This window comes from Entelurus aequoreus, linkage group LG16 (genome assembly GCF_033978785.1).
Source record: "Entelurus aequoreus isolate RoL-2023_Sb linkage group LG16, RoL_Eaeq_v1.1, whole genome shotgun sequence".
In the NCBI taxonomy this organism is placed as follows: Eukaryota; Metazoa; Chordata; class Actinopteri; order Syngnathiformes; family Syngnathidae; genus Entelurus; species Entelurus aequoreus.
Window position 1 is genome coordinate 28,252,984 of NC_084746.1, and position 17,640 is coordinate 28,270,623.

A 17,640-nucleotide genomic window follows, 5' to 3' on the forward strand; every position below is an offset into this window, starting at 1 on the left:
CCTGCCACAGTCAGTAACAAATAAATAGAAAACAGTAGTGGTCAAATACAAATAAGGCAACAAGAGAAGTACCCTACACTTCTCTTTTGTAAAGTAAATCTGAACAGCCTATATGGGCATCTACATCAACTATATGATTTGCCTGAGAAGCTGGACAGGACAAAAAAAAATATATATATATATTTTTATTTTTTTTATTTGTGGCAGACGTAATTCTTTCGTGGCGGCCGCCACAAATAAATTAATGTGTGGGAAATACTGTAGTGTTATAATGAAGGCAACACATGACGTAGGTGTCTATATTAGCTATAATAGCCTACTATCAAAATGACTTTAAAAGTCTTATATAAGTGTAATAATGAAGGCAACACATGACGTAAGTGTCTATATTAGCTATAATAGCCTACTATCAAAATGACTTTAAAAGTCTTATATAAGTGTAATAATGAAGGCAACACATGATGTAGGTGTCTATATTAGCTATAATAGCCTACTATTAAAATTACTTTAAAAGTCTTATATAAGTGTAATAATGAAGGCAACACATGATGTAGGTGTCTATATTAGCTATAATAGCCTACTATCAAAATGACTTTAAAAGTCTTATATAAGTGTAATAATGAAGGCAACACATGACGTAAGTGTCTATATTAGCTATAATAGCCTACTATCAGAATGACTATGTGTCGCAGGCTGAAGCAAATCTTCGTTGACAGAAATGTTAAAATGTAATATTTATTCTACACATTTTTACAACAATAGAAAACATTAGTAAACCAGAGTCTACTCAGAAGGTGAGATAACTCCTGGAAATGACTGGCTTGGAATGGCCAAAGGTATAGATGTGTGTGTCCAAGTTAAAGGAAACGGCAGGCTGTATTCTTCTAATGGATTTATTACAATCTTTGGTAAGCTAGGTAACGTTTGCTGTGGCCTGGAACAACATGGCACACAAACAGAAATGCAGCCAATATTACATAAAGATAATGTGTCATGAGACATGCAAATATAAAGTAAATACACATTGGACATAAGTAAAGGAAATTAAATGAACTCAAATATACCTACAAACGAGGCATATTGATGCAATATGTACACACAGCTAGCCTAAATAGCATGTTAGCATTGATTATTAGCACTCCACGCAAGTCAATAACGTCAACAAAGCTCACCTTTGTGCATTCACGCACAGCATAAAACGTTTGGTGGACAAAATGAGACAAAGAAAGAGTGGCATAAAACACGTTTTTCTGTGGCAGCGACAGAGAAAGTTGTACATGTAAACCAGGGGTGTCCAAAGTGCGGCCGGGGGCCATTTGCGTCCCACAGCTAATAGTTTACCGTCCCGCCACACATTCTGCAAAAATTGCAAAATTGATAGTATTGCAAAAATTAAAAAAAACATTTTAAAAAGTGGAATGAGGTGAAATCTAACGAGAAAAAGTTGCAATGTTGACACAAAGCTGCCATGTAGGCTGTTTTTTTTCTTTTGTCTTTCTTTATTTTTCTTTTTTTTGCCATTGCTCCCAAAAAAAAAAGACAAAAAATCTATGTTATAATGAATTATTGACCTATTCATGGCTCCAATTACTTCAAAAATGTCACTTTAAAATGTTTTATGTGGAAAAAATATTGCATATATTGTGTGGTTGCCATATAAAAACATCAAAGATTTCTTTGACAAAAGAGCATAAAAACAAACAAAATAATAGTTCAAACGTAAAATCGACAGATATATCTGAAGTTGATCTCGTAACTTGAACGTGTTGAAAGTAAAAAAAAATCTAATAAAAATGTATCACTTTATGAGTGGGGGACTTTTTGGATCCCAAACATATTTAGTGGGATTTTATTAATATTTTCACTGATTTCTCAAAAATATTAAAGAATTAAAATCAATGGTGTCCTGCATTATTGATCTTGTAGAGCTCTAATTACTAAATACTGCATATTTCCAGTTTTACTATAAAAAACAAAGTTGTCTTTGACTTTTTATCAACCTGAAGTTGATATAGAGATTTACTGTAAGCGTTAAATAAAAAATAATAATAATAATTTGACTTATTTTTAATGTTTTAATGACTGAGACCCTTTATGGTCCCCGGGAGCCCTAAAGTTTTTTTAAAAAATCCATATATTTTGTTATGGTTTGAAAATGAAAAATATCAAAATGGCCCCAGCATGCTTACATTTTTCCGTGTGCGGCCCTCAGTGGAAAAAGTTTGGACACCTCTGATGTAAACGAACTACGGTGAGTTCAAGGACCGCCAAAATTAGTAGGACAAAAGGGTGCTGGCCAAATACTCTCATCAGTGAAGCGGAAACACAAACATTATAAACAGTGGGCTTTCTAACAATTAGGAAGGTTTGTGTCAGGTTTGTCCAACTACAGAAACATTATTAAAATAAGAAATATATTTTTTCCCCCATCTTTTTCCATTTTTTAAAAATGCTCCAGGGAGCCACTAGGGCGGCGCTAAAGAGCCACACGCGGCTCGAGAGCTGCGGGTTGCCGACCCCCGGGCTAGTGTTAGCTCACTGCTCTGTGCTCAAGTTCGGTACACTTCCCTTCCTGTGGCATGAGTGGAATAGGTTGACCAATGTAGCAGCATCATAGTCCAGTCATACACCTAATGGTGTGCGATATGGACAAAAATATATATCCCGATATAAGTCAGGCTTGTTTGGTGTGTTTTTCTTTCTATCATTCTGTAGTTTTGACGTAATGTTAGTGCTTTTTTGCATTTTAACACTATCTGCGCTTCCATTACCGCTACAAATGCGCAACATATCTCAATAGAAACTGGTAATGGAAACACCCATATTTCGAAAAACCTGTTTTTACATTTTTACAGTCTCATGAGGTGGTTTCTCTAGACCAGGGGTGGGCATTACGTTGATCGTGAGCTACCGGTCGATCGCGGAGGGTGTGTCAGTCGATCGCCAGCCAGCCATTAAAAAAAATAGACCTAAAAATGAGCGATCATCAATCTTCACCAAGACGTCACTTTCGCCACTTGATTGACTTTCACGGCACCCGAGGGTCTTGTGAGATGACACTGGTTGCATCGAGATCATTATTAAGAAAAAATTACCGACAGGAAGGCGAGAAACACTTTTTATTTCAACAGACTCTCGCGCCGTATCTGCCGTCAAAACTCTAAATACCGACTGCACAGTTCCTATCTTCACAATAAAAGCGCTGCTTCATCCTGCCTGCGCTAACAAAATAAGAGTCTCAGAAAGCTGGCGTGCACAAGCTAGCAAGCTACGAAGTTTGCCGCCAATGTATTTTTTGTAAAGTGTATAAAAAGGAGTATGAAAGCTGGACAAATAAGATGCCAAAAACCAACCACTTTCATGTGGTATTGGACAGAAAGGAGGACTTTTGTCCTCCTCCATTTGAAAATGAAGACGTTATCAGCACTACTGTCTGATTCCAATCAATGCAAGTCATCAGAATCAGGTAATACACCAACTTATATTCTTGTCTTCATGAAAGAAAGGAATCTATGTGTTTAAACATGCTTGTATTATCATTACACACTTTTAACTGGTTAACAAAAACCTCTCTTTCATAAATAAATCAAGATACATTTTATATACAGTATGAATAAGGTAGATCCCCTCGACTTGGTCAATTGAAAAGTAGCTCACCTGCAAAAAAAGTGTGGACACCCCTGATCCAGACGTTTCGATATTGAAGTGTCGCAAAAGCATGAGGAAAACACTTTTTTGGCATTCACAAGGCACCTAAACACCAAACCAGCGGGGCACCGATGCAGGACAACTAGGGCAACTTGGTCTCGCTTCTGAGACCTGGGGAAGCGAGACGGCCTGGTGCATCCTTTACTGGCAAAAGAGGCCGACACACATGCCCGAACAATGTCGAGGGGGCCTTTGAGGCCACATTTTCTTTGGTGAATTCCTCGTTCACAATTCTCTCTCCAAAATCCCTTATTGTTGGCCACTGCCGTACGCAAGGACGTTGCCTTTGAGCGATCACCCACTGCCTCCGTCTTCTATTGACGATCACGGCAACAGCAGTGGCTGCAATTGTAATCACAGCTACCCAAACTGTGGAATTGCAATGCGTCCATCTTTCTCAAAGTGGAGTCTCGCGGGACGAGATTTTACGAGAATTGCGGCTCCTGACGCAAAACACCCTTTAATGTACCGTATTTTCCGGACTATAAGGCGCACTTAAATTTTTTATTTTTTTTTCTAAAAACTCGACAATGCGCCTTATAACCTGGTGCGCCTAATGTACGGAATAATGCTGGTTTTGCTTACCGACCTCGAAGCTATTTTATTTGGTACATGGTGAAATGATAAATGTGACCTAAGAGATACGTGTAGACTGCAATATGACTCAAATAAACAAGACCAACATTTTATATGTTCCATTGAAAATATAGAACAGTACACACGGCGCTCAAAAATCTATCAAAATGTTTTAGTACGACTTTGGTAAACTATGAAGCAGCACCGCTTGATGGATTGTACTGTGATTCAACATACAAGTATTATTATGATGTGTGTATAAGGTAAGACATATTATCTGGCGTTTTGTTTTGCAATATTATGCAAAAGCAACTTTTCTTAACTTCTGGTACCTGCTGATCTGTATTTGGGATCTGCATAAGTCCTGAAAATGTGTGCTCGTCCAACGCCGTAGTCAATGAGCTTCTTCTTTCTCTATATCTTCTTGTTATGGGACATTCATCCTCCGCTGTTGCCATTTCTAATATAAAGTAGTGTAAAGTTCTTACTTATATCTGTCAGTAAACTCGCCATGAAAGCGCTAAAACAAGTAGTGACTTTACATTATTCACCCAAGGAACTTTAGTTATTAGAGAGTTCCGATCCGACGTGTTTTTCACAGGACACATTTCCAGTGTTGTTATTGCACTAGTGAGCCACGGATGAGGAGAATCTGCTTCGTTATTGATTGAAGTAAAGTCTGAATGTCATTAAAACAGTTAGCTCCATCTTTTGACACTTCTTCCACTCCCGTCCTTGCACGCTACACCGCTACAACAAAGATGACGGGGAGAAGACGCTGTGGAAGGTGAGCCACGTAAATAAGACCGCCCACAAAACGGTGCATCCTGAAGCAACTGTCAGAAAGCGGCTTGAAGATGGTGTAAAACATAATCTATGCAACATTTTGACCAAAGATCCACCATCACATGTTATGTAGACCACAAGGAAGTGTTTTACATTTAGAAAAAAAAAATATATGACTGCTTTAATGCGCCCTATAATCCGGTGCGCTTTATATGTGAAAAAAGATTGAAAATAGACCATTAATCAGCAGTGCGCCTTATAATCGCCTATGGTCCGGAAAATACGGTACTTTATCGAAATTTTTGAAATATCGCTTTAATTTTGCGAAAACTGGAGCGGAAACTCATCTTCTGTCTCTGTACTGTTCTTCATGTTGTGTCTTGAAGGGATAATAAAGATTAGGCGCATTCACATCGATAGCAATGACTCGCTATTTGGCAAATTACCTTTGTTCGGACGATGGGATTTTTTTAATACAAACCAAAGCTGGACAAAGGAGTTGCTCTTCCCCTATTTTGGGACCAATACTTCTTCTGGTTTAGTTGGATTAGCTTCCTTTGTGCCCGCCATCTATGCTAGTAGCAGACTGCTACTTTGCTGACATTCAAGTTCTTTCAATGTGACCCAAAGCAGTAACAGCTGCAGTAACATTAGCCACAGCCCAGATGTTAAAATTATGATATAAACAGAGGATTATATCACACCATAGACATTTTAATGTTGTAGTATGATATATATTGTTATATTGCTCAGCACTACATAAAAATCATGACCGCCACAATTAACGATAGCAATACAACACAAAGACTCAAAATAATCCAGAAGTCAAAACCCACGACAGGCTCACTCACACGAAGCTACATTTGTGTGCGTAATAAAGATAAGACTCTACCTTGCACAGTACAAATACAAAACCAGTGAAGTTGACACATTGCAAATCCTTTTCAACCTATATTCACTTGAATAGACTGCAAAGACAAGATATTTAATGTTCGAACTGAGAAACTACATTTTTTTTAACTTAGAATTTAATGGCAGCAACACATTGCAAAAAAGTTGGCACAGGGGCATTTTTACCACTGTGTTACATGGCCTTTCCTTTTAACAACACTCAGTAAACGTTTGGGAACTGAGGAGACCAATTTTTGAAGCTTTTCAGGTGGAATTATTTCCCAAAATAAATGGCTTTCTTTTTGCATAGTAGAGTTTTAACTTGCACTTACAAATGTAGCGACCAACTGTAGTTACTGACAGTGGTTTTCTGAAATGTTCCTGAGTCCATGTGGTGATAGCCTTTACACACTGATGTCGGTTTTTGAAGCAGTACCGCCTGAGAGATCGAAGATCACAGGCATTCAATGTTGGTTTTCGGCCTTGCCGTGATTTCTTCAGATTCTCTGAATCTTTTGATGATATTACGGAGCGTAGATGGTGAAATCCCTAAATTCCTTGCAATAGCTCGTTGAGAAATGTTGTTTTTAAACTGTTGGACAATTTGCTCACACATTTGTTCACAAAGAGGTGACCCTCGCCCCATCCTTGTTTGTGAATGACTGAGCATTTCATGGAAGCTGCTTTTATACCCAATCACGGCACCCACCTGTTCTCAATTAGCCTGTTCACCTGTGGGATGTTCCAAATAAGTGTTTGATGAGCATTCCTCAACTTTCTCAGTCTTGTTTGCCATGTGCCAGCTTTTTTGAAACATGTTGCAGGCATCAAATTCTAAATGAGCAGTTGTCTTACATTATAAGGCTAAGCTACCTACACAACAAACCGAGCTAACATTGGTAAAGTATCTTTAACACTTTTCCAAGCTACTGGTAGTACTTACCGTTTCATTGTCACCTTTATTGCCATAAATAGTTGGCATCGAGCCAAGTAGTTTTTCGGAAAATCCATAATTTTTGCACACAAATGTTAGCCAGGCACTTCTTACTTCTTCAGATGAGACTGGAGGTTTGAATGGTATCCTGAGTTGGGTAATACAACCAATAACAGCATTTTCCTCCTTCGCTGGTACCTCGTTTGGACTACAAATGCTCAGATGACAAATAAAATGGCGAATTCACACAAAGAACTTTGGGTAAGCCTTTACCATACATAGAGATATCCGCAGACGTCACAGGTCAGAAAAAAGTCATAGGACTGACAAATTCCAAACAAACCATTTGAAGGTAGTCGGGAGGAAGGGAAGATTGTTGTATAAATATCTCCGCAATGCCTCTATGTTTTGATTTAACATTTTCAGGACTTATGCAGATCCCAATACACCTAAGCAGGCAACAATAGGTTAGAAAAATTGGGCCCTTTTAAGCTTACAAAGGATGGTGTAGAGCGAGTGTGAGAAATTTGAAGTCTGTCAGACTTATTGGTATTAAGAACCGTACCGCCATGGGGTTTATTAGTAAGCACCAGCAACTTAGTAGGTTTGCATTTATTGTCGAATTTCCCCCTTTTTTGTGCAGCGGTTGGAGTAGAAGAGTTCCACCATAGGGTGCTGTTTATAGTTTATTTTTCATGTGCATATGCCAGCGACAATTAAGTGTGTGTGTGTGTGTGTGTGTGTGTGTGTGTGTGTGTGTGCGCCCCCCCCCCCCAACCCCTCCCCTTTAAATGTATAACAACTTCTGTAAATGAGACGTCGCCTATCAGATTTATGATCCATGTAAATGGTGGATCATGTTTATCTTCCTTCTCATCGTAGCGGTGCAGCCATTACACTCGCTCATAATTCCCTTTTTATTATGCCATTTTCATTTAGGGACAATCATATTTAACACATTCCTCACCGGCCGCTCTTCCGCTGGCTTTCAAGGCGCGTTGATTTATTTCCACTGAAGAACTTGTTGATGGAGAGCTGGCGGATAGACGTGGTCAACAAGTTAATGTTCAGCATCATGTGACGAGGTGATTGTTCTTCCGCTAGCCGCGTGCCACCCGCAACTGCCGGGTAATAACAGAAGCTCTAATGGCCTCTTTACAGGCTTCTCGTTGCAGGCCCTGGTGATACCTTTGGGCGCATTGTTCATGTCCAGATTTACTGTGACTTGAAGAAAAGAAAAGAACACTTACGTGCTTTAGAATTGCTTCGGAGTTCAGTTGCTGCACCGTTAAGAAATAATAGCATGGCAGCGTTAGGTGAGAACATGTAAGGTTCTTCAGTGGCTACAGTTACAGTAGTGCGTTCACGTGCATGGGGGAATTACCTTTGTTTTCCCTTCTCTACTCATCAGTTTAGGAAGTCAGCCATCCTTTGCTTTTTTAATCTCCATAATGAAAGTCTTTTAATGCCTCCAATTTATTGCCTGGGCAGCCAACAGAGTAATTAGCTTTGTTCATGTTTTTTTTTCTTTAAAAGATGGAAAAACACAAGTAAAAGTAGAGTCAGGGCAAACTACCGTAGAAGAACCGGTACACATTTGTTTGTTAGGATTTAAAGGCAGATTTTCTATTGAAGTATTGATTCGTTGATAAGTTAAGAAGTCATACGGAGTTATTTTCACGCAAATACATCAGAGAACATCTCTCTTTCTATTTGAGCAATGGAAATAAGGGAAATATAATTAAATGTTCCCTCAAATATCACAGGGGGTTACATTCCAGACCCCCCTGTGGTATGGGAATTTCTGCAAAAATGGTTCAATATTTAAATGACTATTATATGCATCAAAGTCTTTACAAGCCCTCCACAGTTTTCCCACACATTTACAAAATACTTACTATTCTCTTAAAACACATAATGCTCTCTAATATTAAAATGTAATGGGTATTCTAATTCTAATATACTCATCTGTGACGCACTGAGATAATAGTAAGTGAACCGCAAAGTGGCGAAGGGACACCGTAATATGTTCCAATATGTTCCAAGGCAATGTTTTATAAGAAGGGCTGTCAAAATGAACGAGTTAATGAAAGAAATGATTGATATTGGTCGGATATCAACAAAAAACAAGTTCATACAGATTATACAGGCTTACATCTAAAATCTCTGATATAAGCTCCGATACTTGCAGTCTTGCAGCGTGTTTACCTGTGCAACGTCAACATCTATGGTTAGTCATTTCTTGTATTTTGGTGAAGTCATTTACAAAAGGTAAACATGGTAGGCTGTAGGCTACTACAGAGCTGGGCAAATATTTTGACTCGGGGGCCACATTGAGAGAAAAAATGTGTCTCGGGAGCCAATGTGTATGTGTGTATAAATTATATGTACACATTTAGCTGTAAAAATCTGCTGTTCATCAACACTAATACCAAAAGTCACAATGTCAGATAGAATTCTAAAAAAGTTATGACAGACCACCTAAAAAAAACGGTATGTTTTTTTACTGAATGGGACATCCAAAATGTACATGAAAATAAAGAAAGTGGGATTTACAATATTACCTATGAACAATAAAACACTGAATATTTACAACATATGAACATCACTCATCTTTTACTTCTCAGACCAGCTCTTTGATAGACTTCTTTTACAATCAAGCAAAACACAACAAAAATGTAACAAACTGCAAAATATGAATGCAAAGGGTAATAAACACCTACAATATGATATATTATCACCTTTATGCAGAAATTTGTTGTAAAATTTGCTTCCGCATCTGTTTCTGACACATGCGTTTCGGGCTGGCTGCTCTGAAAACAAACCCCGCCCACTCTGATTTGTTCCTCATCTGAGCTGCTGTGACGTAGATTACCGTAATAACTCGTATGACACTCGAAAGCGTAGATTCCAACCATTGAAATACTTTCTATAGTTCAAGACTTACGGTCATTTAAAAACATAAATTCACATCATAATGGCGGCTACAGTTTTGATGTTAAAGGTCTAAAAAAAAAATGATGTCGAACGTCCGGTGGGCCGGATTGAAAATCTTAATGGGCCGCATGTGGCCTGCAGGCCGTATTTTGCCCAGGTCTGGGCTACTAGGAGCTAGCAGTTACACAACAGCTAAGCACACGATAGCGCTCAAGCTAGACATACTTAATAGGTGTCCTTAATTGAACAATATTGCGGTATAAAACATGACATTTGTTAATTTAGACATGTATCAAATAATTAGAGTTGCACATTATTTATAGATACAAAATCTCAAAGGCAGAAGGTATCCAGTAACAATTGTGTCTGCATCATTTACCTTACTGTGTCGTGAGCTTAACTTAATGAATTATTGTGGCCATTAAGTGTCGCCGTAAAAACAATTACCACTCATTTTAAAGATCAGCATAAGCCCAAAACAGACAGATAATAATAAACTGGTTAGGGTTTTTCATACCTACCATTGTTCTCTGTTTGAGTACCGTATTTTTCGGACTATAAGGCGCACTCAAAATCCTGTCATTTTCTCAAAAATCGACAATGCGCCTTATAAACCGGTGCGCCTAATGTACAGAATAATTCTAGTTGTGCTTACCTACCTCAAATCTATTTTATTTTGTTCATGGTGTAATGACAAGTGTGACCAGTAGATGGCAGTCACACATAAGAGATACGTGTAGACTGCAAGATGAGGCCAGTAAACAACACCAAAACTTTAAATGTTCCATTGAGAATATAGAACATTACACAAGGCGTTCAAAAATCTGTCAAAATGTTTTAGTATGACTTTGGTAAGCTATGGAGCCGCACCGTTTGATGGATTGTGGGAGCATTACGGCTACCGTAGACAGACAATTTGTGCTTCAACATACAAGTATTATTATGGCGTGTGCATAAGGACTGCAAAATTACACCCATTAGCACACATATTATCTGGCGTTTGGTCTTGCAATATTATGCAAAAACAACTTTTCTTAAATTCTGTTACCTGCTGATCTGTATTTGGATCCTGAAAATGTACGTGTGTCCACCATTGTAGTCCGAGCCAACCTCGTAGTCGATAAGCTTCTTGTTTTTCTCTATCTTCTTGTTACGGGACATTAATCCTCTGCTGTTGCCATTTCTAATATAAAGTAGTGTAAAGTTCTAATGTATATCTGTCAGTAAACTCGCCTTGAAAGCGCTAAAACATACCGGTGTAGTGAGTTTACATTATTCACCCAAGGAACTTTAGTTATTAGAGAGTTCCGATTGGACGTTTTTTCACGGGACATATTTCCGGCGTTGTTGCACTAGTGAGCCACGAATGAGAAGATGCTGCTCCGTTATTGATTTAAGTAAAGTCTGAATGTTATTAAAACAGTTAGCTCCATCTTTTGACACTTCTTCTACTCCCATCCTTGCACGCTACACCGCTACAACAAAGATGACGGGGAGAAGACGCTTTCAAAGGTGAGCCACGTAAATAAGACCGCCCACAAAACGGCGCATCCTGAAGAGACTTTTAGAAAGCAACTTGAAGATGATCTGTAAAACATAATCTATGCAACATTTTGACCAAAGAACCACCATCACATGTTATGTAGACCACAAGGAAGTGTTTTCCATTATAGAAAAAAATATCATAATATGACTCCTTTAATGCGCCTTATAATCCGGTGTGCCTTTTGTATGAAAAAAGACCTGACTAGACCCGCTCATCGGCAGTGTGCCTTATTCCGGTGCACCCTATGGTCCGAAAAATACGTAATTGCACTTAAAGGCCTACTGAAATGATTTTTTAAAATTTAAACGGGGATAGCAGATCCATTCTATGTGTCATACTTGATCATTTTGCGATATTGCCATAATTTTGCTGAAAGGATTTAGTAGAGAACATCGACGATAAAGTTCGCAACTTTTGGTCGCTGATAAAAAAAGCCTTGCCTGTACCGGAAGTAGCGTGACGTCGCAGGTTGAAAGGCTCCTCATATTTCCCCATTGTTTTCAATGCAGTGAGAGCGATTCGGACCGAGAAAGCGACGATTACCCCATTAATTTGAGCGAGGATGAAAGATTTGTGGATGAGGAACGTGAGAGTGAAGGACTAGAGTTCAGTGCAGGACGTATCTTTTTTCGCTCTGACCGTAACTTAGGTACAAGCTGGCTCATTGGATTCCACACGCTCTCCTTTTTCTATTGTGGATCACGGATTTGTATTTTAAACCACGTCGGATACTATATCCTCTTGAAAATGAGAGTCGAGAACGCGAAATGGACATTCACAGTGACTTTTATCTCCACGACAATACATCAGCGAAACACTTTAGCTACGGAGCTAACGTGATAGCATCGGGCTTAACTGCATATAGAAAGAAAAGAAATAAGCCCCTGACTGGAAGGATAGACAGAAAATCAACAATACTATTAAACCATGGACATGTAACTACACGGTTAATGCTTTCCAGCCTGGCGAAGCTTAACAATGCTGTTGCAACGGGACCTCACAGAGCTATGCTAAAAACATTAGCTATCCACCTACGCCAGCCAGCCCTCATCTGCTCATCAACACCCGTGCTCACCTGCGTTCCAGCGATCGACGATGCAATGAAGGACTTCACCCGATCACCGATGAGGTCGGCGGCTAGCGTCGGATAGCGCGTCTGCTATCCACCTCAAAGTCCTCCTGTTTGTGTTGCTGCAGCCAGCCGCTAATACACTGATCCCACCTACAACTTTCTTCTTTGCAGTCTTCATTGTTCATTAAACAAATTGCAAAATATTCACCAACACAGATGTCCAGAATACTGTGGAATTTTGAGATGAAAACAGAGCTTTTTGTATTGGATTCAATGGCGTCCGAATACTTCCGTTTCAACGTTTGACATCACACGCATACGTCATCATACATAGACGTTTTCAACCGGAAGTTTAGCGGGAAATTTAAAATTGCACTTTATAAATTAACCCGGCCGTATTGGCATGTGTTGCAATGTTAAGATTTCATCATTGATATATAAACTATCAGACTGCGTGGTCGGTAGTAGTGGGTTTCAGTAGGCCTTTAATCAAGTCTTTTCCAAAATTCCACCCTACAAAATATGTATGATTTCGGTATCGGACAATACTCACGGCACCAATATCGGTATCGTATCGAAAGTGACAAAGTTGTATGGGGACACCCCTATGGCGAAACAAAGAAGTCAATACGGGAGACGCTAAACAGCACCCTGGCCCTCTCTATGGTTGATGGCCAATTTGGGTTGCCGACTGTCATTAAGTGGTGATGGTGGCTTCTGCCGTCACACCAGTTGAGAACTACTCTCTGGATGACACTTTATCGCCATGTTTTTTTTTTTGCAGCATCCCACCCACATAAAGACCTCCTCTCTCGTCAGTCTAAATAAAGAGGCTTCCCCAGCTTTTTTTATTTATTTTTTTATTGATCCTCCGTGACCTGTAGTCGATTGCACAAACTGAATCAGATAATTGAAGTCGGTGTTGAGCTAATTGGATTATTGCTTTCCTCCCGGAGAGACAAACGTGCACCGCACAGGCACGGAGGTGGGGGGTGGTGGGGGTGTTACTACATTAGTAACATCCGTCACAGATTTGTCATTTACCAGCGTCGTCACAGCGCCGAGGAGGAAGCATTGATTGTCAACTGTAGCAATAGCTATCGGTTAACAAGTCATACAGAGTTAATTTCATGTGAGTGGATTGGAAAACATGTCTGCACTTGTTTGAGCGATGACTGAACTTGTACCAGCGTCTTTTGGAATCTTATTTGCCCCTTTATGCTTTATGCAAATGAAAGCACTCTTTTGCTTCAACATAATTAGGTAATTACAAATGTTTTGGCGACGAGCTGAAGCGTGTGCTACACAATGTACTGTACGCCGCTAATGAGCAGCAGACGCCAGCCACATCAGCATGTGTTCCAGCATATGTGGTGCCGCTAACCTCTTGTTTGGAGGAGACAGGTGACATTTATATGCATCTCGTTTAGATGTAAAGGAATAGAATAGAATATCAATTAGAATGCCTTTTATTGTCACTATACACAGGTACAATGAGATTAAAAGCAGCTCCAGTACCAATGTGACAGTCTATAAATATGCAAAACATCGGAAGGAAAGAAAATAAAAATAGTGCAAAAGGAGGTAAGGTGCACAGTCCAGTCCTGAGAACAAATGTTCTGAATGTGTTGTTTAAATATTATACTAGATACAGGAATATGTTTTAAATATATAGCTTTCCCTCTCTGTTTGTCGTGATTGTTGATGGCAATTCATTTGAGTTTGATCAGGCTGATCAGCTGTTAGCATATTTCCTGGATCAAACATGGCAAAAATGTCTGTTAGAAGTGGTAAACAGTAGGGAATTAACGATGCTCGGGATAATCCTGCACGGGACAATCCACTTTTATTGACCGTGGTCCTGTGTGTGTCTGTGAATGTGTGTGAGTTTGCGTGTGTTTTTGTCAAAATGTTTGGGTCGGTGTTGTTTGCGACCATCTCGTTTCACCGTCGCGAAAGTCAGTCTCGTCACAACGTAATTAATGTTCAGTCGCGTTGTGCCTCTTCCTGATTACACAGCTGGAAGTGCAACCCAAAAGAACAAAGTAAAGAAATACGTCTAACACTAGCACAGAAGTTGAAACACAACATTTAAAAGGAGCAGCCCTGAATGCGGACTTGCAGGCACTCACAAAACCTCTGTGACTGTATTGGTCCCGACTGGGAGAATCAACACACCCACTAATTTAATCAGAAAAGGCATTTTTGCAAATTTGTTTTAACTATTAAATGAACCAAAAATATGACTTATTTTATCTTTGTGGAAAAGATTGGACACAGTGTGTTGTCAAGTTTATGAGATGCGATGCAAGTGTAAGCCACTGTGACAATATTGTTCTTTTTTTCTTTTTTTTTTTTTAAATGTCTGTAATGATGTCAATGAGGGATTTTTAATCACTGCTATGTTGAAATTCTTACTCATATTGATACTGTTATTGATCATTTTCATTTTGGTTTCACTACTTTTAGATTGTTCTGTGTCATGTTTGTGTGTCCTCTCAATTGCTCTGTTTATTGCTATTCTGAATGTTGCTGGGTTGGGTTTGATTTTGGAATTAGATTGCATTATTATGGTATTGTTGTGTATTGTTTTGTTGGATTGATTAGTAAAAAAAAAAGAAAAGGCATTTTTACATTGAAATATGTTTAAGCAGACTTTTTGTTTGTGTGTGCAAAGATTCCACTCCTCTGATATAAAATGTACTAAAAAAAGCTCTGCAGACAGACACTTTCTTTTTGTTTGTTTGTAGATAGAAAAACATGTTGTTACTGAAATAATCATTAAACTTGTTTTATGTGTTGGTACTAGGGTTGTACGGTATACCGGTACTAGTAAAGTACCGCGATACTAATGAATAATATTTGGTACTATACCGCCTCTAAAAAGTACCGGGACCCCCCCCACCCCACCCTTTTTCACGTCGTAACATTGTTGGTTTTACGAGCAGAGAAGCATGTTCAGCAACGCACAATCACAGAGTACTTACTTGTCTTGCTGAAATAAGCAGGGGCGTCCATGATAACGTTGCTTGGATGGCAACGTACAGTATGTTACTCCAAAACCTGTATGTACCTTTCAGCATTAATGGTGCCTGCACAGATGTGTAAGTTACCCAGGCCTTGGGCACTAATACACCCCCATCACAGATGCTGGCTTTTCAACTTTGCGACTATAACAATCCGGATGGTTCTTTTCCTCTTTGTTCTGGAGGACACGATGTCCACAGTTTCTAAAAACAATTTGGAATGTGCACTCGTCGGACCACAGAATACTTTTCTACCTTGCATCAGTCAATCTTAGATGAGCTCGGGCCCAGCGAAGCCAGCAGCGTTTCTGGGTGTTGTTGATAAATGGCTTTGGCTTTGCATAGTAGAGTTTTAACTTACATTTACAGATGTAGCGACCAACTGTAGTTACGGACAGTGGTTTTCTGAAGTGTTCGTGAGCCCATGTGGTGATATCCTTTACGCACTGATGTCGCTTTTTAATGCCTCAGGGATCGAAGGTCTGTAATATCATCTCTTACGTGCAGTGATTTCTCCAGATTCTCTGAAACTTTTGATGATATTACAGACTGTAGATGGTGAAATCCCTAAATTCCTTACAATAGCTGGTTGAGAAATGTTGTTCTTAAACTGTTGGACAATTTGCTCACGCATTTGTTCACAAAGTGGTGACCCTCGCCCCATCCTTGTTTGTGAATGACTGAGCATTTCACGGAAGCTGCTTTTATACCCAATCATGGCACCCACCTGTTCCCATTTTGCCTGTTCACCTGTGGGATGTTCCAAATGAGCATTCCTCAACTTACTCAGTCTTTTTTGCCACTCGTGCTAGCTTTTTTTTAAACATGTTGCAGGCATCAAATTCCAAATGAGCTAATATTTGCAAAAAATAACAACGTTTTCCAGTTTGAACGTTAAATATCTTGTCATTGCAGTCTATTCAATTGAATATAGGTTGAAAAGGATTTGCAAATCATTGTATTCTGTTTTTATTTACGATTTACACAATTTACGATTTACTGGTTTGGGGTTTTGCACCGTCATGATTTATTTTTTTTATTTTTATGTTTGCTAGTTTAAAAAACATACTTAAAGTGTAAGGCACCAGAAGACTTCAAAGAGGTGCAAGCAGCTTGAGAAAAAAAACCCCTCTAAAATAAGTTATCATTTTTAGTATCTCAGTGAAGGGATAAACAATATCTGGGGTGAGCTGAAACTCCAGAAAAGATGGCAAAACTGTACTGTGAATGAAACCTTATAGCTGTGTAAATACACATTTATTGTCGTTTTCTATTTTTCAGAACAAGAGGATTCCTTCGAGTTCATCATCGTCTCGTTGACCGGACAGACGTGGAACTTTGAAGCATCCACGTACGAGGAGCGTGAGCTTTGGGTGCAGGCCATCGAGAGTCAAATCTTTGCTAGTCTGCAGTCTTGTGAGAGCATCAAGAACAAGGTAAAAAAAAAAAAAAAACTACAGCGTGTGTTCATTTTTTGCACTGTCTTTCAAAACCCCCAGCCCCTTCCACGCTGTCACACCCGGGAGGCTGTCAGACAGGTGCACTGCAGTGTAGTGTGAAAGGGGGATGTCTTATTAGAAGTGACAGGCACCACAGATAGAACCTGGCTTGTGTCAGCCTGCTGAACGTTCTCCGCCTCATTTTCATACACGGTCTCCGCCCCCTGCCCCCTCTCTGTCTGTGATTGGGATCCATTTAAAACTGTTTTCCTTCTCTTCTCACTGATTAGTTCGCTGCAACTTATTCTGTCCCTCATTTCACCGCAGTCTCGATTAGGCAGCCAAAGCGATGCCATGGCCATTCAATCCATACGGAACGTGAGGGGAAACAGCTTCTGTGTGGACTGCGATGCACCAAGTGAGTACACGTCCTCAAGTTACATATTAGTCTCACTCCACACACGCAAAAATCAATAACGCTCCATTTTGATTGGCACTATCAGATACAATATTCATTTAACAATACGTTGTATTTAGGGATGTGATTCCTATCACTGTTATCGTGACCAAAATGATCACGGTTATCATTATTATCGCAGTATTTTTAAATGTGCTAAACATTTTCAAAAACCACTTATACTGAAATATTTTAACCAGGTTTTATTTGTTTTTTTAAACCCAGAAACAATACATTCAACATGTATATACAGTACAAGCCAAAAGTT

At 39.3% G+C, this 17,640-nt stretch overlaps 1 protein-coding gene across 4 annotated transcripts in view; it reads left to right on the plus strand.

Moving 5' to 3' along the window:
• Positions 1 to 17,640, plus strand: part of agap3 (ArfGAP with GTPase domain, ankyrin repeat and PH domain 3) — a 425,021-nt gene that overhangs the window by 355,176 nt on the left and 52,205 nt on the right. For all 4 annotated transcript variants that reach the window (XM_062022533.1, XM_062022534.1, XM_062022532.1 and 1 more), the window contains exons 14-15: positions 16,758 to 16,912; positions 17,243 to 17,333. In XM_062022533.1, coding sequence (XP_061878517.1) covers positions 16,758 to 16,912; positions 17,243 to 17,333 — 246 coding nt within the window. The remainder of the gene's footprint in view (positions 1 to 16,757; positions 16,913 to 17,242; positions 17,334 to 17,640) is intronic.